This window comes from Pseudogymnoascus destructans (genome assembly GCF_001641265.1).
Source record: "Pseudogymnoascus destructans isolate 20631-21 unplaced genomic scaffold scaffold_6, whole genome shotgun sequence".
In the NCBI taxonomy this organism is placed as follows: domain Eukaryota; kingdom Fungi; phylum Ascomycota; class Leotiomycetes; order Thelebolales; family Thelebolaceae; genus Pseudogymnoascus; species Pseudogymnoascus destructans.
In genome coordinates, this window is record NW_020167525.1 from 1,364,537 (window position 1) to 1,384,857 (window position 20,321).

General features: G+C 50.5%; 4 protein-coding genes across 4 annotated transcripts; 1 reads left to right on the forward strand and 3 right to left on the reverse strand.

The window, feature by feature from the left end:
- Positions 1-5,726: 5,726 nt before the first annotated feature.
- On the reverse strand, positions 5,727-7,535 carry VC83_03564 (uncharacterized protein; the record flags this gene model as incomplete). The annotated part of the gene is made up of 1 exon (XM_024467210.1): positions 5,727-7,535. One exon carries the CDS (start codon positions 7,533-7,535, stop codon positions 5,727-5,729), a length of 1,809 nt encoding a protein of 602 aa, XP_024325637.1.
- A 1,814-nt stretch (positions 7,536-9,349) lies between these two features.
- On the forward strand, positions 9,350-12,143 carry VC83_03565 (uncharacterized protein). The gene is made up of 4 exons (XM_024467211.1): positions 9,350-9,828; positions 9,943-10,331; positions 10,401-10,930; positions 11,003-12,143. Exons 1-4 carry the CDS (start codon positions 9,645-9,647, stop codon positions 11,175-11,177), a joined length of 1,278 nt encoding a protein of 425 aa, XP_024325711.1. The 5' UTR covers positions 9,350-9,644; the 3' UTR covers positions 11,178-12,143.
- A 2,220-nt stretch (positions 12,144-14,363) lies between these two features.
- Positions 14,364-19,060, reverse strand: VC83_03566 (uncharacterized protein). The gene is made up of 3 exons (XM_024467212.1): positions 18,488-19,060; positions 17,775-18,438; positions 14,364-17,727 (listed from the first exon to the last, which is right to left on the reverse strand). The coding sequence occupies exons 1-3, from the start codon at positions 18,964-18,966 to the stop codon at positions 14,635-14,637; spliced, it is 4,236 nt and encodes a 1,411-aa protein (XP_024325636.1). The 5' UTR covers positions 18,967-19,060; the 3' UTR covers positions 14,364-14,634.
- An 81-nt stretch (positions 19,061-19,141) lies between these two features.
- Positions 19,142-20,318, reverse strand: VC83_03567 (uncharacterized protein). The gene is made up of 5 exons (XM_024467213.1): positions 20,133-20,318; positions 20,056-20,080; positions 19,719-20,003; positions 19,628-19,664; positions 19,142-19,538 (listed from the first exon to the last, which is right to left on the reverse strand). Exons 1-5 carry the CDS (start codon positions 20,184-20,186, stop codon positions 19,469-19,471), a joined length of 471 nt encoding a protein of 156 aa, XP_024325855.1. The 5' UTR covers positions 20,187-20,318; the 3' UTR covers positions 19,142-19,468.
- Between the last annotated feature and the right edge of the window lie 3 nt (positions 20,319-20,321).

Here is a 20,321-nt window from a genome sequence, read left to right on the forward strand (position 1 = left end):
CCAAGGCGCAAGGCCTACCCAAGTAGGGAACGCCTGTTACAACTGTGGCAGACCAGGCCACTTTGCAAAGGACTGCCGTAGCCAGCACACTGGGCCGGGAGTCCGGAAGCTGGATACCCAACTCCTCAAGCGGGAGTGACTCCCTACCGAAGCCCTACGCCCTACGCAGGCGAAGAGGATGGAGATCGACATTGAAATCAAAGTAGGGCCTACCTGGCACAAGGCCAAGGCTCTACTCGATTCGGGGTCGGACGCGTCAACTATCCACCCCCTCTTCGCAAAAGATAAGAGCCTAGAGTGCCGAGACAAGGGCCCACCTCGAGCGAGGGCTGTGGACGGCAAGGAGATTGCCATATACGGAGCGGCGACCGTACAGATCAAGGCCTGGGACCACTTTCGAAGGGAGACGACCGTAGACCAGACGTTCCTTTCCATGGATACCCCTGGTGTGGATGTTATCCTTGGAATGGACTGGATCGTACAGGTCAACCCCCAGATCGATTGGCAGACCCAGATATGGCGCTACCCCTTCGATATATCGAAGGCGATGGAGGTGGGTATTGAAGAGCTAGACAAAGGCGATACTGCCTTTGTCCTGGCGTTGACCTCGGAAGGAGCATTGGAACCCCAATGCCCAAGGGAGTACGCTGAATTCGCCGACGTCTTCTCTAAGGAGCGGGCAGAAGACCTACCCGAGCTGGGTAGGAAGACCCACGGTATCAATACCAGCATGCAAGAGCCGCCTTACGGCCCGGTATACAACCTATCTGAGACGGAGTTGGCCACACTCCGGGAATACCTTCAATCAAGCGAAAGGAAGGGTTGGATCCAGAGGAGCATAAGCCCAGCGGGCGCGCCCATACTGTTCGTACAGAAGAAGGACGGCAGTCTACGCCTCTGCGTGGATTATAGGGGTCTGAATAAGATCACCGTAAAGAATAGGCACCCCTTGCCGCTGATCACAGAGACCTTGGATTGGCTCCAAGGAGCAAAGGTCTTCACAAAGCTTGATATTAGGAACGCCTACCACAGGATCCGGATCCGCCCAGGCGACGAGTGGAAGACCGCCTTCCGCACTCGTTACGGCCACTTTGAGTACAAAGTGATGCCTTTTGGCTTGGCCAACGCGCCAGCCACGTTTCAGGCCTATATGAACGAGACCCTCGAAGGGCTCGTTGATACGATATGCGTTGTATACCTCGACGATATCCTTATTTATTCCTCTAAAGAGGAGGAACATACCCACCACGTACAGGAGGTCCTAGGTCGCCTACGAGAGGCGAACCTATATGTAAAGCTCTCAAAGTGCGAGTTCAATACCAAACAGGTAGGCTTCCTTGGATATACCGTCACAACAGAAGGAGTGGCTATGGAAGGCGACCGGGTTGCTGCGATAGCTGAGTGGCCTACACCCAAGACCTACCGAGAGGTCCAGGTGTTTCTCGGCTTCGCCAACTTTTACCGACGCTTCATAGAGCAGTACTCCTCTGTTGTGGCACCCTTGACTGGCCTTATGAAGGGGGCCAAGGCCGGTAAACAGACCGGGCCCTTTGTGTGGGGAGCAATGCAGCAGGGCGCGTTCGATCGCCTCAAGGAGGCCTTCACCACAGCTCCCATGTTAGTCCATTTCGATCCAAGCTGTAAGATTAGACTTGAGACAGACTCCTCCGGATTCGGGTTGGCAGGGAATCTTTCCCAATATGTAGAAGAAACCCCAGAACGAAGGGGTGGGTGGCACCCAGTCGCCTTCTTCAGCAAAAAGCTGGAGCCAGCAGAGCTGAACTATGAGGTCCACGACCAAGAGCTCTTGGCGATCGTGAGATCTTTCGAACAGTGGAGGCATTACCTAGAGGGTAGCCAACACCCAATCGAGGTCCTGACGGATCACAACAACCTGAAATACTTCATGGAAACCACCGCCCTCACAAGAAGGCAGGCGCGGTGGGCGCAGGCGTTGTCAGCCTACGACTTCCAAATATCCTATCGAGCTGGCAAGACCAACCCCGCAGATGGGCCGTCTAGGAGACCAGACTATGAGGAAGAGAAGGGTAGCCAGAACGTGATGCTTCCTACCCTTCGAAACAAGCTCCAGAAAGCCATACAGGCAGGAGAAGAAGCCCTGCAGATGAGGCGGGTAGTGGCTGACTTACAAGAAGTAGGCACCACACTGGGCGAAGACCAGAGTAAGGACACCAAGAGTCCAGGTCTCGTTGTCCCTCGAGTTATGGTGGCAGCCATGGCTCAGGGAGAGAGCGCCTACAGTGCCACGGCCGAACCCTTAGCGGATCTGATCAAAACCCTTCAAGCGGCTGACGAGCTCGCTGTTCACAGGGCCAGAGAAGCAGGGTCGGCGTGGGCGAAGGGCTCTTCAGGTTGGAGAGTAGACGATGCAGGCATCCTACGCTTCAAGGGAGCGGCCTACGTGCCTCCCAATCAGGCAGTACGTATGGAAATCTTCAAGATTTGCCACGACGACCCTTTGGCTGGGCACTTCGGATATAAGAAGACCCAGGAACTGATCCGACGGAAATACTACTGGCCTGGATTAGACCAGGAAGCCAGGGAGTACGTACGTGGCTGCGATCGGTGCCAGCGGATCAAGCCGGTACGGCATAGACCCTACGGCGAAATGCAAGGCCTCAGAATGCCTACTAAGCCCTTTGAGTCCATAAGTATGGACTTCATCACAGATCTGCCGCCTAGTATAGGAGCAGACCAAGCTAAGGCTTCAGACTCCATTTTGGTAATCGTAGACCGATACACCAAGGTATCCAAATATATACCCTGCCGGAAGACCATTACTGCCACCGAGTTGGGGCGGGTCTTCCTTGAGTATTGGGTTAAGGACTTTGGAATTCCTGCTAAAATAATTACAGACCGCGGCAGCGTATTTACGTGCCACTTCTGGTCGGCCTTCTGTTTCCACCTCAAAGTACGGCGGAACCTATCGACTGCCTTCCACCCTCAATCTGACGGCCAGACGGAAAGGCAGAACCAGAATATTGAGGCCTACCTACGCCTACACTGCAATCAGCACCAGGACAATTGGGTAGAACTTCTTCACTTCGCGGAGCTTACCTACAATAATGCCTTCCACGATTCCATCCAGATGTCGCCAAATCAGGCTCGATACGGTATCAACATCGACCTGCGGCAAGGGATCGAGGACGACCCCATGAGAAGGGAGGTGCCGGTTGCAAGAGACCGAGTCCAGAAGATCCTCGACCTACGAAAGGAGCTTGAAGAGGCCTGGGCGAGATCGAAGGAAGCCCAAGTCCGAGGATATAACAAGATCCACAAGCCAATGCAGTTCATGGTCGGCGAACGGGTGTGGCTTTCTGCCAAGAATATCAGAACCACCCAGCCAAGTAGGAAGCTAGGTCACCGGTGGCTCGGACCGTATGAGATCACCGGGCGGATAGGTAAACAGGCGTATCGATTGAGGCTTCCCCCACGGTATAAGGCGATTCACGACGTGTTCCACGTCTCCCTACTCGAGAGGTATCGGGAAGGCGTTGAGAAGGCCGATCCTCCACCAGATCCAGAGATCGTGGATGGGGAAGAAGAATACAAGGTCGAGGCAGTCCTAGACCACAGGACTGTGCGGAGGGGTAGAGGAATCCGAGAGGAATACCTGATTAGGTGGGCAGGCTACACTGCAGCTGACGATCAGTGGGTTCCAAAGCTTGACGTAGGACTACCGTTAATCAAGGCATATCACAAGGAACAGACGCAGAAGGCAATGTAGTGTATTGTCCTAAACTAAGGGAAAAAACAACGCGTCAAGTTCCGAAGGAGAAGGGCTCACAGACCCAGAAGCAGACCCCGACCCAGACCTAGAAGAAATGCGCGCGTCAGACAAGGGGGCGACGACGGGGGCAGGGCGTGGATTGAAGCGCCACTGGTCTGGACGCACAAACAAACGCTCAAAAAGAGCACGATCGTAATCCGCAGGCGTAGGCAGGAGAATAGGTCCTACCGACAAGGGCGCGGAGGGCAGGACAGGCCTCACTCGAGCTACCCACAGGGTCAGCAAAACGTCCAGGAAGGATGGGAATCACAAACCTACGACAAACTTCAGGGCGGCGACGTGGGCGTTGAGGCCAACCTGGTAGGCGTCTAGAGCCGCATCAGTAGCGGCGTGGAACATAGCAGCAGCAGCCTTGAGAGCCTTGGTTTTGGCCTGATCCAGCTCAGCAAGGGTCTCAGCGTGGTGAAGAAGGGCTTGGCGTGGGTCGTTGAGGTTGCGGACGACGGGGCCCCCAGCCTCAGGGAGAGGCGCAACAGGTTCCTCGTGGAAGGACGTAGCAGCTCTCTTACCCTTATTCTTGACCTTCAGGGTGCGAGGCTCCTTGCCCTTATCAGCGGTAGTGAACTCGCGTTGGGCAAAGAGGAGGGAGGCCAGAGCCTCACGGGTGGCGACCGAATTATGTTCCAGCCCAGCGTCCTCGTCGTCAGCGCAACAGTTCAAATAGGCGTCGGACTTGAGCTGCAGGGCAGTGAGGGCATCCTTCTGATCAGGACCGACCTGCCTGGTTGTCAGCATATCCCACTAAGAAGGAAAAGGAGGCCTACCGGAACGCAGTGGTGGTTTCCTTGGAGACAGTCGCCGCACTTGTCCAAGCCAACAGGGACCCAGCAGATCTGTCCAGGATAGTTGTAATAGGTGACTGAACACTTGACGCAGCAGTCGCGGGAGCCTGCGCGAAGGGGACCAACAGACTCTGGAACTGGGCGGCGCGCAGAAAGCTTCCACCCCAGCGCCGTACGCATCTCCTTGGCGGCCAACTGAGCAGCGACCTCCTCCTCCTCCTCTGGAGCGTCCTCAACCGAAGGTGATCGGTAGGGACGCACGGTGCGAGGGCGAGAGGTGGACGCAACGGAAGCAGGACCGAAGGGAGTAGGGGTGGCAGGTGACTCCAACTCGGGAGACCCAGACATCTGGGCGGAAGAGCACTTGAGAGGGGTGGTGACAGGCGCCACTGTCTTCTTGGGCTGCTTGCGCGGAGCCATGATTGACGGAACTAATCCACAGATCAGTCCCTGAAGACGCGGAAGGGAGGTAAATACCTTGCGAAGAGGGAGTAATCCTTGAAGCAAACCTTGGAAGAGGATCAAAAGGAAGAACCCAAGAACCCAGAAGAGCGGGCACTTGGTGTGAGGTTGTGTGAGGAAAGTAGGAAGTTGGGTAGGAAGTGGGAGTTAAGCGCGATGCCCACAACAACTGGGGGTGGCCGCGGCACAACAACAAGGGGGGTCACGGGACCCCCCTGACAGGCGCGAGTTCGATAACAACAACCCACCCTACGCGCGAGCAAACAAGCCAAACAAGCCCAAACAAGGGCGCAATCAGCCCTGATCTCTATGCCTGGAATTGGGGGCAATTCCCTAGAAGGGGGAGGTAATTGTAAGGCGGCCCTCACGTGAGGGCACGTGAGGTGTCACGCTCTTACAGTGGACCTGGCGGGCTCGGTAAATTAGGGCCTACGGGTTCCTGTATATAAGGGGCTGGAGGCTCGGAGTGAGGCCTCCAGTCAATAGTCGCTGTATATACGTAGACCTATTGTTACGCATTGAATCCTACTTCCTACCTACTGATCTGGTTCCCTGAGCTCCCGTGTGACCCTGGGTCCTACGACTTTACAGTCGGTATCTCCCGGTAATGTCGCATTGCATAGAGCCACATATGCCGGTATGCAATGTCGAGACGATCGACCCGCCCTGGCTTAACTACAAAGGTAGACTCGGCGACCTCGAGGGTGTACTGATCGTCCATCCTTCTCGTTATGCGACACCTTTGTCTCAACCACATCCTCAATCGCTTTCAAGTGATCCGATTGAAAAGGCACAGCCGCATGAGGAAGGTACGCCGCCCATTTTGCCCTACTATCCCAGTCGCTGTGCACGTATCGCTCCGCCATAATGCCTAATGCCTTCGCCGTGAACATCTCCAGTCGGTTATGATAAGCCAGCCAACTCCGCATAGCTAGCCTAACAAGCCGATGAAGGTCAAATGACTTGTCCCGCCGGCCGTCCCATATCGGGCCATCTAGGCGTGAGGTAATAAGAGAAAAGGCCTGAAGTGTGCCCATTGCTTTGCTGAATTTAAGAGTGCTATTCTCGTTGTAAATGAGAGACCCCGGAATCGCCTGTGGATCGAGCATGCTCATGACAGAGAGGATCTCGGCAGCTAGCGGGTCCCTTTTTTGAATGAACTCAAACGACAGGCTCCATGTCGTTGCTATCGGGTTGCGGATTTCGTCGTCCCGGTAGTCGTCATCGAAGTCTTCGCTGAGGAGCTCGATCTTATCTTTGTCGCTTGAGCGGTAGATCTCTAGGTAGCTAGGGATAGAAAGGAAGTTCTGTTTTATGAATGACGACGCTTGAACGAGTGCGAGAGGTATGCCGCAGAGTTCCTCGCTCAGCTCTTTGAGATCGTTGAAGGTATTGTCTTCCACGCCAAGGCGGGTATCAAGCAATGTAATTGACTCCTCGAGGGACAGTGCTCCGAGCAAAATTGAGTTTCTCTTCGCGAATTCCATTCCTACCCTTCCATCGCGAGTTGACATAAGTATAGAGCCGTTATCCGAGCGTGGTATTGACTGCGACAGTTTGCCAGATCCGTAGAACAGGTCATAATCGTCGGCGTTGTCTAGTAAAAGCGTCCATTTGCCCGACTTCGGACTTTCAAGATAATCCTTCACTAGCTCTATCTTGTTGGACAAGGGGTTCTCGCATCCTTTGATTTTTACGAGCCTCGCTATCTCGGCGCACGTCTTGTTCATTCGAGACATACTACTTGCGTGGATCCAGAACACCGAGTGAGTGTCCGAGTCCTTGAACCGATGCGCATATTGCAGCAGCAGTCGAGTCTTTCCCACCCCACCAAGCCCAATGACAGAGATTCGGCGATGTTTATCTTCACCTGCTAGCAACTTTTCTAGCGACGCTATAGTATCCTTTCGTCCAGCAAAATCGTCCGTCCAGACAGTAGGAGCAATGAAATGCTTGACGTGCACTTCAACCTCGACTTCGACTTTCTTGGGCGTCTCTGCCATAGCGCTCAACTTCTGCAAGATCGAGCCGGCTGTTGCGGCTGTATACGCCCCGTGATAGTGGTTGATAACCGACAGCAACTGCGCCAGACCCGCTGCCACGGCTGCGACATCTTTGTCGTGGAAGACACTCGTGAGGGCCTTCCAGTTTCTCTTCCATCCTGCATCACCCGCTGAGGGCGCCACCTTCTCCAGTATCGCCTTCAACTTGAGAACCTCCTGATGGCAGGCGTTAATAACCGGAACAAGCGCCTTGCATGCCTCCTCCTCAAGTTCGTCTGCCTGGGTCTGCTTCCATGTTATGTGCAGCGCATGCGAAATGAGGGGTAGTTGATCTTGTAACGTCCAAAACTCCCTCGGCAGGCTTGTGGTGTCATCTTTGTAGTCCTTTATCCGCCGCAGCACCTGCGAGCTGAAACTGACAAGCTGGAGAGTACTCGAAATGATCCCGATAAGGGCCAGCGCTTCAGCGCCAGACATTCCGAAGGTATAGCCGCCGCGAGGGTCGGCGCGCTTTCCGGTGTGAATATGGTGTTATGCGTGTGATAGCACAAGCGCATTCGTAATTTACAACATGGAAAACAGCGTAGAGTGGGTAATTGCGATACCGCCACAATACCCCTCATCACATGAAGAAGACGCTCTGGGGGTCAGGTAGGGCTGAACTATGCTTAGGCAGCAAACTATTTCTGGATTGTCGCACTGTAATGAGACGCGGCCCCAAAACACAGCCTCATGGGAAGTCGCAGCCTTCATTCCCACCAAGCATTAAAGAGGCTTGGTTAAAGAGGCTTGGAAGCCTTCGCTGTGAGGCTTTCTGGTGTGTGCATACCCTCTGCCATTAGCCAGGGTCCAGAGTTCGGATATACGCCCCGGGCCGGGGCGGGCTAGCAAGGTTCGGGCCTTACTAGATGGATGAATGGAACGCTCCGTGCCACCATCCTGAAGCCTCGTGCCTTCTTATCACCTGATTCCATGGCTCGGGACGAAAAGAAAAGAATTAATTCTCCTCTCAGAGGGATATTTAGTCTAGCAGAGAGATCTTTGGAATACATGCATTCTTCTCTATTTGATGATTAAGCTATGTTGCCAATATGATACTTATGTTTGACGAGAAATTAAGTTGGGGGACCTCATAACGCCTACACAAGCAAGTCACCCACCAAAACACCAATAAATTGACTATTACCACATCTACTACTACACCACCCTTTATAACGACCCTTATTCAACTGTAATTGAATCCTCTTGCACATACGGGAATTATAGCCCATAATACCACATAAGCCATAGCGCTTCTGTTGGCCCTTAGAGCCTACCTGCCGACTACTCTTACTTGCCACCTCTATACGGACTTAAGGAGAAAGGACACTCTATAGCTCGTGCAGAACTAATCATGTTACTTAGAACCTACTGTTAATGTTCTACTCTATAAATGTAGCTCTAAATGCTTCTTTAAATGTAGAGAGAAACTTAAGTTAGGAATAGAATCGCATTAAGAAGCCATTCCCTAAATCTAATTGTGTAAGGTCGTTTAGGGGATATTATACAATGCTATAATAGTAGCTTGAACACTTGGAAACTAGCCTTGCGTCTTACCCCACAAAATGCAGAAAGATAAGATGAGAAAAGTTCCTGGTTGTCGCCACCTAAGGTGCAGTTACTTACAATATAATCAACAAAAATATGAATTAATAAATCAACGTATTTCACAGGCAAAGCGATCACCTGGGCGAAGCGATCACTGAACTTCCCACCTAAAATTGAGAAATTTACAAGATAATAACTCAACAACAACTTCATAATATGTTCTAAAAATGTGTGTGTACCCTTATATATTAAGTTTAGGCACTATTTAGACTAGGTCTTTATATTTTAATATCTACTAGTCTAATTGCTTTAAAGCTTAAAATAAAGGAATATATACAGTATACATGTAGGTTCCTTTATTTTAAGCTTAATATCTTAAGAACTACTAAATAGATTATTCCTAAATAATTAGGTACAAATTCAACTAAATAGGAAAGGCTAGAAATACATTTTTAATATATATTATGAAGTTGTTGTTGAGTTATTATCTTGTAAATTTCTCAATTTTAGGTGGGAAGTTCAGTGATCGCTTCGCCCGGGTGATCGCTTTGCCTGTGAAATACGTTATGCGTATACATGCAATATAAAACAAGGCCGAGACTGTATAACTAAATACATTTAATGATAGTGGACCTCGTGCTATTGTATAAAGCAGATTCGTAGCTCTAAACTCGCAGTTATGAAATCGTGGTTGTGAATTGGGTTAAAAAAGTTATATTTTGGGGCGCAATCATTAATTCCGCTAACGATTCTATGTACCTGGACACGATGCTTCCACAAGAGTTAGCGTGGTTTGGGGTCCTCACTAGTAGATGGCTTTAGCACCCTGACCGACTCCAGTACTCCGCCGCCCTGTTCGACGACATCACTACTACAAACTCTACCTGTGCCTGTCCCTTTAATAATCTCGTCCCCCTTTGCCCTGAGACTCGAATCTACAGCGCCCCGACATGCGGTAACATCTTCCCATAACACAGCAACCACGTCCTACTCGCATGCATGGCTCTCTTTCGCCGGAGGCAGCTCATCACAATCTGTCTCCTGCTCGTTTTCCTCCACCTATGGCTTGGTCGCCCCTTTCTCCAGGCCTCGAAGCCGAAGTACGATGAGGCGTACATCCGACAGAAATACCCTCTTGCGTGGGAACATATATGGAAAAACAGCAACAGTGGGAAAGGAGGAGGTACGCGCGTCCTTGCCCCCTTTGCGCTTCGCAAAGGATTCCAGCCTCATTTGCCACCCCAATTGCTATGGGATAATCAATGGACTTCATGGCTAACAGATGTGCGCCTGACAGTATGGTATGTTCCCGACGAATGGCGAAAAGACTCCGATCCGCCAACCACAACCATCCTCGAAGCAGCCCGGCTGGCTTCCAAGCGCGCTATCGAACTGAAGCAGACGATCCCTCACTCCACCATTCCCTTGATAGTACACCAGACATGGATGAATACAAAGATTGATGAGTGGGCGCCAGACCTTGTACTGGGCGTGGAGCGCTGGCTCGAATATGCAAAGGCTGAGGACCGTGGGAGCATGGCGTACTTCCTCTGGCTGGACGACGGTTGCGACCAGCTTTTTACGGATGCTACGCCGGACCTCGTGGATACCCTGAAGGCACTACCATTACCAGTCGAGAGATCAGACGTCTTCAGAGTCGTCGTCGCAAACAGCATTGGCGGCATCGTGAGTCTCCCCTAAAACAAACCTCCGCCCCAACACAAACCTCGCAAAGGCTAACCCAACCCCCACCAGTACGGCGATATCGACACCCACCCCCTCCGCTCCCCCGCCACCTGGCTCGAAGACCGCGACATGACCCCCTGGACCGACCCGCAGACCAACACCGAATACAGCCCCGCCTCCGGGCACTCAAAATCCACCCCCCAACTCGCCCGCCTCCTCCTCGGCATCGAAGCCGACAACGACCCCAACACCGACACGCACTGGCGCATGGGATACTTCTTCCCCATCCAGCTGACACAATGGTCGCTGGCTTCTGCGCCGGACCACCCGGTGCTCAATCGCTTCCTTGCGAATTTCAAGACCCGCGTGGCGCAGCTGGTGCGGCCGTTTGAGGGGAACTTGACGGCGACTGCGGAGGCGGGGGTGTTGGCCAGGGAGGACCCGCTGAAACTTACTGGGCCGGAGGCGATTACGACGGCAGCCATGCAGCAGTTGAAGGAGGATGCGGGGTTGAGGTGGGACGCGCTTACGGGGCTGAAGGATGGAGGGAGGAGTAAGGCTGTTGGTGATACGATTATTTTCCCGATTACGGCGTTTAGGTATGTTCCTATTCTGCACCATTTTTTTTCCTTTGGTCGCTATGGTTGGAATACCGCGCTAACGTTCAACAGCCCTGGCCGTTCGTCTTACGGCAATATGGGCTCGAAGCTTCTGACGGACCCAGATGCGCGATTGCAGCATCGTGCGCAGGGAAGTTGGCGCAAGAAGGATATGACAGTTGAGATGGGGAAGCTGTGTAGAACAGTGCTGGGGATGTGTCGTGATTGGTCTAAGGTGCCTCATTAATAGGAGCGCCAGGCAGCTGCATTTGCATTGTATTGATAGCGGTTATGAGGCATGAAATAGACGCCACCTAGAGTCGGTGTACTTGTATTATAACTTGTATTATAAACAAGCATAACGTGGTTTATCAGTACGTCGGACATATCAGTACCTCGGACACTTTTCATTGGCATTCTACTTTGAATATCAATAAATCAACCATAACATATTAAATTAACTATAACTAAGCGGAATCAGATGAACTAGACATATCTATAGCTTCTTGACAAGTTCGCGCATTATGACCAGCTTTTCCACAGATCCCACAGCATCGCCTAGACGGTTGCCCCTCCTTGCGACTACCCCCAACTGCACGTACGTCGCGTCGTACCTGCTCATCCACATCCTTCTGTGCGATAATAGCCTGTGCATCCTCTACTATAAGTGCACCTCCTTCACGGACACGAGCCTTTTTAGCCCTGCGGCGTTTGCTAAGGGCTTCGTTGGCTGCTCGAAGGGTACGTACCTCAGCAGACAGAAGGGTGTTCTCATGTGCTAGTCGCTCCATACCCTTTGCCAATGCAATAACTGTCCCGAAGAGTGGAGTTGGCGAGCTTCCTTGGTGACGGGCAATTCGATTTCGAACGAGGGTTGTTTGTGAAAGAGCTTCAGTTGGGTTGGAAGGGGTCTGGGAGACCCAAGGGTTGGTGTTGGCAGTAGAGGGTCTAGAGGGAGTTGGAGTCCGTAACCTCACGTCAAGCTTTGAAAGCACTGCTTGCGGGTCGAAAGGCACTAAGCCAGCTCCGCGGAACCCGGACTGCTCTAGGTATTTAAACAAGTGGCCAGTCCGAGTCTGAGCGACCAGGTGGTCCATCGTGTGGTGGCCCTCATGATCATGATGGCCAGTGGTACCTTGGGACAAGCAGAAAAGAGAGAAATGGAAAGCAGAAAGTAGACCACAGGGACCAGAAACCAGGAACCATTTGAAGGGTAACCAACTTGGGGCTGTGATGCGATCTGTGATCACGTGCATTTGGGTCTAGCATGGAGGTAAAGGGTGCATAAAGCAGCAACCGCGCCCTGCCAAATTCAGCAGCTCCAACCCCGAGAAGTGGCTTTATTGTATAATCTAGACTATGTAATCTTAAAGCTTAATGTTCAACTTTTTATGCTAACGCCTATAACTCTACCTATGATTTAGGAACCTAAAACTCTATATAATATACTTAAGACACAATATCAATCAACATAGCTTAAAGACCAAATTATGCAACATTAGAATAGTTCACTAACTTCACTTTTACAAAGCATTAATTAGGTTACAAAAGGTGTAGCAAATGTAATACACAAATTAACTTTATTACGAGAAAATGCTACACTTCGTAAAGCAAATGACTTGCTTAGTTAACGTCGTTATACAAAGAACACCCACCGCCTCCTTAACCCTCCAATCCGCCACCGCCAACCCCGGCAACTCACTAACTTAACTTTTACAAAGCATTAATTAGGTTACAAAAGGTGTAGCAAATGTAATACACAATAAAATATGCGCCACGAGCCTTTAGGACAATATAAGTGGATTCTACATATAAAGGATCACTTCTCAAAATATACATAGCTATATCTATTAAAGAGCAAGCATGCAGAGCCTATTGCAGACTCCTTTGCTCTCTTTATTACAGCCTTCTTACCTCCTAAGATTATGCAAGCTGATAATAGAAAGGAATTTACGGGAGCTCTACTCATTCTACTACAGAAGTATGGAATTCAAGTAGTAAATGGAGCACCACAGTCACCACAAATGCAAGGCCTAGTTAAGTAGGCAAATGGAGTCATTAAGAATAAGCTATGAGCTTGAAAGTGGATCATGGGTCTATAGAGTGGAAGGATGGGCTACTTGAAGTTACACTTGCTATAAACACCTAAATCTAGTCTATTATTAGGTGCGCACTAGCTAAGCTACTGTTCTAAGATAGGAGCTCTCATATTAATTGGCTTAATAGCCAAGCTTAGAAGGATCTCTTAATTGGAGTTGAGCAGGAAGACTGTAAGGCGGCCCTCACGTGAGGGCACGTGAGGTGTCACGCTCTTACAGTGGACCTGGCGGGCTCAGTAAATTAGGGCCTACGGGTTCCTGTATATAAGGGGCTGGAGGCTCGGAGTGAGGCCTCCAGTCAATAGTCGCTGTATATACGTAGACCTATTGTTACGCATTGAATCCTACTTCCTACCTACTGATCTGGTTCCCTGAGCTCCCGTGTGACCCTGGGTCCTACGCCTTTACAAAGACCTACCTATAGCACTGATTTTTAAAGAGTGAGCTTGAGCCCGAAGCTCTAATTGGCCCACAGCTCTGGCGAGCTCGAGCCCAGCTCTTCCAAAGCAGAGAGCTCGGAATTGAGCTCTCTGGCTTAGGGCTCAATTCCGAGCCTAGCTCTGGCTCTGAGCCAGAGCTGGCTCGAGAGCTCAATTCTGAGCTCTGGCGTGGGACCTAGGCTCGAGTGCCAGCTCAGCCTACGACTAAGCTTCGGGTTACACCCGACCCTGTAATTGAGAGAGCTATAGCAGCTACTCAAAGAGCGAGGGTTTCTATGATACGCAATTATACAAAGAAGCATGATATCTAACACTTTGATATTAGAGCTATAGTCTCTATAAAGGTGCCTCGAGAGGATAGAACCTCAACTGATAATAAGAGGCTCTTTGCACGCATTCTAGAAGAGCCTTACCTACACCGATATCTAACACTCTCTGGTATTATATAACGCCTTATACCTACGAAATTACTTGGAGTTGTAGAGCAAGCTATATGGTCTGATATCATTATTCCTACTTTTACAAAGCAAGTAACGCTAGGGCTTGCAGCTAGAGAGGCTTCTACAAGCGCACGGGTTGGAATATCATGTAAATGTAGGGGTCAATGTAGTACAAAGAGGTGCCGTTGTTATAAGGAAGCAAAGGATACACTGCCATAATGACGACCATGACTGCGGCAATTTATTAGGCTAGCTACTCGTACAGAAATAGTTCTAGTTGAGAGGCTTCGTCGGAAACGAGCACAGGCAGACACAGCAGGAAACGTAGCTATATAGATCAATTGATTACTCCTACTTCTGGTTTGGCCGGCCACTTCATGAACCAGCTCAGTTCACGGTTGGGCCGGAACATACTTAATATCTTAAGAACTACAACATAGATTATTCCTAAATAACTGGATAAGGATTTAACTAAGTAGAAAAGGCTAGAAAAGTATTTTTAATATGTATTATCAAGCTGTTGTTGAGTTATTATCTTGCAAATTTCCTGATTTTGGGTGGGAAATTCAGTGACCAGCTCGCTTGGGTGACCGACCAGCTCGCATGTGAAATACGTTGGTTTTAATCAACAACATTATCATAGCCCATTTGGACATGGTAAATCAACCAAATGCAAATAACGCCAATCCCCAAACTCCCACCAATATCAAATTTCCACCCTATCTTCAACCTCCTCTTACTCCTGCACTTCCCCCAACTAGCCTCTCCATCGCCCCCCCCGCCCACCTCAAATCCTCCCACCGTCCCTGCTCCACCGCCCTCCCCCCCTCAACAACAACCACCCACCCCGCCCTCCTCATCATCCTCACATCATGCGTAACAACCACCACCGCCACCTCATCCCCCACCCCCTCCGCCACTCTACCCACCCTCTCCACCCCCTCCCCATCCAACCCCGCCGTAGGCTCATCCATAACCAACACCTTCGGTCTCCTCACCAACGCCCTCGCAATCGCAACCCTCACCGTCTCACCCCCAGACATCGCCCTGCCCCCCTCCCCAATCTGCGTCTCCAGCCCCTCTGGTAGCCGAGCCACGAAATCATCTAACCCCGCTTTAGAGACAGCGCGCTCGATGTTCGCGAGGCTCGTGAGAGGGCTGCTGGGTGCAAGACCGTAGATGATATTTTGCGCGAGGGAGGCGGGGAAGAGGGCGGGGAATTGGGGGACGAGCGCCATGTGGGCACGAAGGTCGGGGAGGGAGAGGTTCGAGAGGGGGTGGTGCGCGAATGTTAGGGATGAGAGGTTGGAGGTTGGGGTGTATAGTCCCAGGAGGAGGGAGGCGAGGGTACTTTTCCCTGAGCCGGAGGGTCCGACTAGGGCGGTGCAGGTTCCGGCCTTCAGAGTGAGGGAGAGGTTTTGTAGGATGGGTGTTTGCGGTCGAGAGGGGTAGGCGAAGGAGAGGTTGGTCATGCAGATGGGGAGGGGTGAGGTGAGGGTGCGTTGGTGGAGGATCCGTGAGGATTCACCCGGAGGGAGGGAGGAGAGACGAAGCATCCGGGTTGCACCGGCGCGGGCGGTGGCGATTTGGGGGATGACGGAGAGAGTGTCGTTTGCGTTGCCGATGCTGAAGAGGAGGAGGGTTATGCAAGCTACGACGTCGTAGAAGCTAGCGGCGCGGGTGCCGACGAGGACGGCGCCGTAGAAAAGGATGAGGGCTGTGAGGAAAAGGGTTGTCGATTGGGACATTCCGAAGAAGAGACCGCAGAAGGTGCCGCGGCGGAGGCCGATGCGGAATGCTTCTTGAACAGCAATGGAGTTCTTGCGCTGGAAGTGTGATTCTAGTGTGAGCGCCCTGATGACGCGGATATTAGTGAAGGTCTCAGAAAAGACCTCGCCAATGGCATTGGACTTTGCGTCACTCTTGCGTTCAAGGTTTCCAGATACAGCCTCAAATGCGCGGGTTATGGCGTAGATAATGGGAACACTAGCTAGACTGACAGCTGTGAGCTTCCAGCACATAATGAACGCCCAGATGACGCCGATGCTGATCATGCAAGCGGCTGCGAATGTGTATCCAGCAAAGCGACCGAGCAGGTTGCGCATTTCTTCTCCACTGCGATCAAGGCTCTCGTTGAGGATGGACAGCGAGTTCTCAGCCTCATCGAACCACGAACGGGGTTGGTCCAGGATGCGTGTGAGTGCTTCCTTACGGAGGGAGTCGACCCAGGCTCTGGCACAGCAATCAAGAGAGTAGTAGAAGGTGTAACTGGAAGTGCCGTCTGCTACTGCGATGAATAGAAGCGTCAGTGCCCATTTACGCGCTTCTGGCCCTTGGTTTTTGGTCTCATAAAAGGTGCTGAAGAGCTTTGCAAGTACATAAGAGAATACAGGCGTGCATGCGGCATAGATGAAGGCACTTCCAAACCCAAGTATCAATACCAGCCGTTCTTTCCGCGTAAGATTTGGCCAAATGGTTCCCAGAATTGTTTTCAGGGTAGCTGGTCCAGGACGCCTGCAGTCCATTTTGTTCTTTTCTGCAGAAACCTGGATGGTACTGCCTCTCACTAAGTTAATATACTCGATATTCAACTCTGATTCCATACGCGCGTCCAAGTCATCCGTTTCTGTTATGTTGACTGGATACATCACTTCTTTTTGGCTATGAGCCGCCAACCCAATATAGCTGAAGTTCGTCGGCGGATATTGGTTTAATCGGTTGTGAGATCTCCTGTAACTCGGCTCAGGCAGATTGGGCAAAGGGTCCTGGGAGCGGATTGGCCAGGAGTTTCGGTTATCTGAGGTGTCATTAGTATGGATAGTATTTGCATATACCGTCGCGGTACTGAGAGATGTCCTATTATTGTGGTGATGAGCTTGCTGGCTTGCACCATGATTATAGGCTAGAAAAGTTGAGAGACATTGCAACCTTGTCATGGGTTCTGAGGTTTCTGAGCTGCCTTCTCCAACGTGGTCGTTTGCGTAAGGGTTGGCAGAGGCCACACGCATATTATTGACCATCGCCATATTAGTATGTGGTTGTGCTGAGCTCCTTTGATGAATGGATGACACTTGACTACGCTTTTCCTCCATATATTCCTTGTCGCTCTTGATCTCTGCCAAAGATGCGAAATTTCCAAAAGGGTTTTGAGCGAGCGAATGCCGGTAGCCTTCTTCAACAACTTTCCCGTGATCGATAACGTAAACGAAGTCCATATCTTGGATCTGTGATGAATCGTGGGTGATTATAATAGTAGTCTTATCCCTTCTCCACTCTCGAATCGCGTCCATAACGAGAGTTTTATTCACGTGGTCCAGCGCGTTTGTTGCTTCGTCCAAAATCAGAATCGGAGTGTCTCGCAGTCGTGCGCGAGCGATAGCAACTCTTTGCTTCTGCCCTCCACTCATGGCAGTACCCCCTGTTCCAATTGAAGTATTAAGTCCATTTGGTAAGTCTTGAATAACCTCGGTGAGCATAGCCATCTCACATGCCACTTGGATATCTTCCTCTGTTGGTTGCTTCCCATCGCCGCAACCAAAGGCAACATTGTTCCACAGAGTATCGTTGAACAGGACGCTCTGCTGCTGCACCAGAGTTACATTATTTCGAAGCCAGTTAACATCCAAGGTTTCGATTGGACAGCCATCGATTGAGATTGTGCCTGATGTGGTATCATACAACCGAAGTAATAAGTTCGTTAATGTGCTCTTGCCAGATCCACTTCGACCAAACAAAAATGTTGTTTCTCCAGCAGGGAAGAATAAGTCGACGCCTATAAGCGAAGACTGCGTCGGGTTCGATGGATATGAGAACGTGAGCTGTTATAATTAGCGATGCTACAATATGGAACGAGTTTATCACTTACATTTGTGACCTCGATATCCCCATCACAGACTTCCAATGTCCGAGTACCAGCAACTTTCGAGAGCGGCAAGGTATTGCTCAATTCTCCGATAATCCTCTCCAGTGTCGCCCCTGCGGATTTGCCCTTACACAATATCACATATTGTGCCAAGAGCGACGTGACAGCCTGGTTCCCCATCAAGAACGAGTAAAACGTCGTAATCACGTCGCCCGGTGTGAGTTCACCATCCTTGTGCAACTTCAGACCATACCAGAATCCAGCCATAAACAAGACCACCACAAGAAAGCGGGCGCTGCCCATCTGTGAAGCTCTGACTTGCCCTTGAATCATATACGACAAGCCGACCGCGTTGATTGCAGAGGCGTATTGCCGGATCTCGTGGTTCTGTCCGTTGAACACTTTCACGGTGTCGATTGCATGGAAGGCTGTGTTTGTATATTTTGAGGCTATGTTTAATTCTCGCCTTTGGGCCTCGATCGCTGGCTGGAGTCGACGTGATACGAGCCACATAACAAGTGACGCTGTCGGGACACTCAGTGAAAGGACAAGAGTTAACTTCCATGAGTAATAAAAGGCAATACCAATGGCCGTGACAGCCGCCGCAACGTCCTTCACGAAGAACCCCATCGGTTGGGATGTCGCCAACTGGAGCTCTCTGGCTTGTCTGTCAAAGTGTCAGCAAACCAAACCATTCTCGTCCACTACCGACTTACGTTTGTATTCTAATAAGAACGGGTGATATTCCGTCTTTGCGAAGATCGTACCACTCCATTTCTCTCCTCAGCAATCCTGTGAATAGCTTCTGTCTCGCCTGTTTTGCTTGTGACTCTCCAAATATTAACCACAATCCAAAGAACCCCGCGTTGGCAAGGCAAGAGCCCACCCCCAAACCTGTGAGGACAATACACCATTTTGAGATACGCTTTATCATTGATGAATAGTTAGTTGATCCAGTCACATACTCTGCTATATCGTCGAAAATAAATCCCATAAAAATCGCCATAGATGGCCTGATTACTCCCGCGGTCATGGAAGAGATCCACGCAGGGATCATGACGGCGAGGTGGCCCCGCACCGTAAACGCAAACATGGACTTCCATGCCGGCTTCGTATCGGAGTCTTCTCTGCCCGCAGTAGAGTTCTCCAATCTTCCCGAAACCTCATTGCGAAGAGAAGTATCCGCCATCCCCATAAGCCGTCAGTGGCAGTAGAAAATATACAGACGATTGAAAGCGGCAAGCATGATGAAGAAAGTAGGTCAAAGAATTAATGGGTGTAGTACCACCCAATTATGAGACAAAACCCCATACCTTTACAGAAGGTTCTGGCCGACATGGACCCCATAGCTTCATTGTCGCTTCCTTACTATTGTTCTTAGAAGCGGCCGAATCAATCGCAATTTTGAGATTTCGGTCGCCGGAAGCAGCAATGGCGCTGGGTAACAGGTGATGCATCAACTATAATAAAATCGCTACCAAGCAAGGGAGAGCCCGTGCTGTGGTGGTGACACGAATGAAAGGGCTATGAGGTGTACCTGAATAATTGAAAAGGTACTGTACCATTCCAGGCTACCTCACATCCGTATTTTCCCACAAATTTCGGTCGGATTTCTCAATATCCTATCATATCAGGGGCCCACCAAAGCATATGTAAGTTATAAATTGGGTCGTGATTTCCTTGATTGGGTGTGTTGTCTACGACTCTGTGACAGCCTTCTCATTCTGTGCCTTCTCGTAAATCCAGTCATTCAGTCCGTTGCGGTTTCTGCGCTATGGTCAGCATACTCCGCCCCAAATGGAATTGACGATAGGTCGCGCAAGTATATAAGAGCAAATAGATGGCTGCGGTCTTACCTTGCGATTTCAACAGCGTAAAACTGCATTCTTGGCACTATTTCCAGGTTATTAAGGATACAACAATACGTGTCTCACCAGCAATTCTCACCAAAAATGGTACCATCCTGTGTGTATTCCTCCGTTGGGCTGGTCCTCAGCATCGTTCCGAAGTTGTAGTCGTCAATCTTCTTGTCATAAAACATCATGAAGTTGCGCCACTTCTCCTTGCCTAGTTTGCTCTTCATCTCATCCTCGTTGATGGTAGCTGCAGGATCAAACTCTGGAAGGTCTTTCCTCAGATGCTCGTAGATATCATCGTCCATCTTCGTCAGTTTGAGGGAGGATCCCTTGACTTTCTCGAGGATTGCCCAGTAAGTCGACATGTGTTGCACAGCTGTTTGCACTTAAGTCAGCGATGGAAATGGTCCCAGAGGGATAGAACGTACCTTTCACCGCAAACTGCTTCTCAATCTGCCCCAATATAAGTCAAACCGCATACTTTGGGGGGGGGACAAAAACGTACATCCTCCAAGTTATCGGCCTCTTCGGCGTTGAACTTCGCAGGTGGCCCCGACATCGTTGGTGTGCTTTTATAATCTATTTACAAACAAGGTTGGTGTAAAACGAAATAAAATCTTCGAAACCTAGTAGATTTCAGCCCTCCAAGTATGTCCAAAGGGTATAAAATATTGTCTCCACGATAGAGGGGTGC

What these genes read in the sequence shown, in the direction of transcription:
- VC83_03565 (XM_024467211.1), top strand. Translation starts at nt 9,645, where the DNA reads ATGGCTCTCTTTCGCCGGAGGCAGCTCATCACAATCTGTCTCCTGCTC. An exon ending in CAACAGTGGGAAAGGAGGAG is followed by an intron (nt 9,829 to 9,942) that starts GTACGCGCGTCC and finishes TGCGCCTGACAG; the next exon opens with TATGGTATGTTCCCGACGAA. An exon ending in CAAACAGCATTGGCGGCATC is followed by an intron (nt 10,332 to 10,400) that starts GTGAGTCTCCCC and finishes AACCCCCACCAG; the next exon opens with TACGGCGATATCGACACCCA.
- VC83_03566 (XM_024467212.1), bottom strand. Translation starts at nt 18,966, where the DNA reads ATGGGGATGGCGGATACTTCTCTTCGCAATGAGGTTTCGGGAAGATTG. An exon ending in GTTCTTATTAGAATACAAAC is followed by an intron (nt 18,439 to 18,487) that starts GTAAGTCGGTAG and finishes ACACTTTGACAG; the next exon opens with ACAAGCCAGAGAGCTCCAGT. An exon ending in GGGATATCGAGGTCACAAAT is followed by an intron (nt 17,728 to 17,774) that starts GTAAGTGATAAA and finishes TAATTATAACAG; the next exon opens with CTCACGTTCTCATATCCATC.
- VC83_03567 (XM_024467213.1), bottom strand. Translation starts at nt 20,186, where the DNA reads ATGTCGGGGCCACCTGCGAAGTTCAACGCCGAAGAGGCCGATAACTTG. An exon ending in AGGCCGATAACTTGGAGGAT is followed by an intron (nt 20,081 to 20,132) that starts GTACGTTTTTGT and finishes ATATTGGGGCAG; the next exon opens with ATTGAGAAGCAGTTTGCGGT. An exon ending in GAAGCAGTTTGCGGTGAAAG is followed by an intron (nt 20,004 to 20,055) that starts GTACGTTCTATC and finishes AAGTGCAAACAG; the next exon opens with CTGTGCAACACATGTCGACT.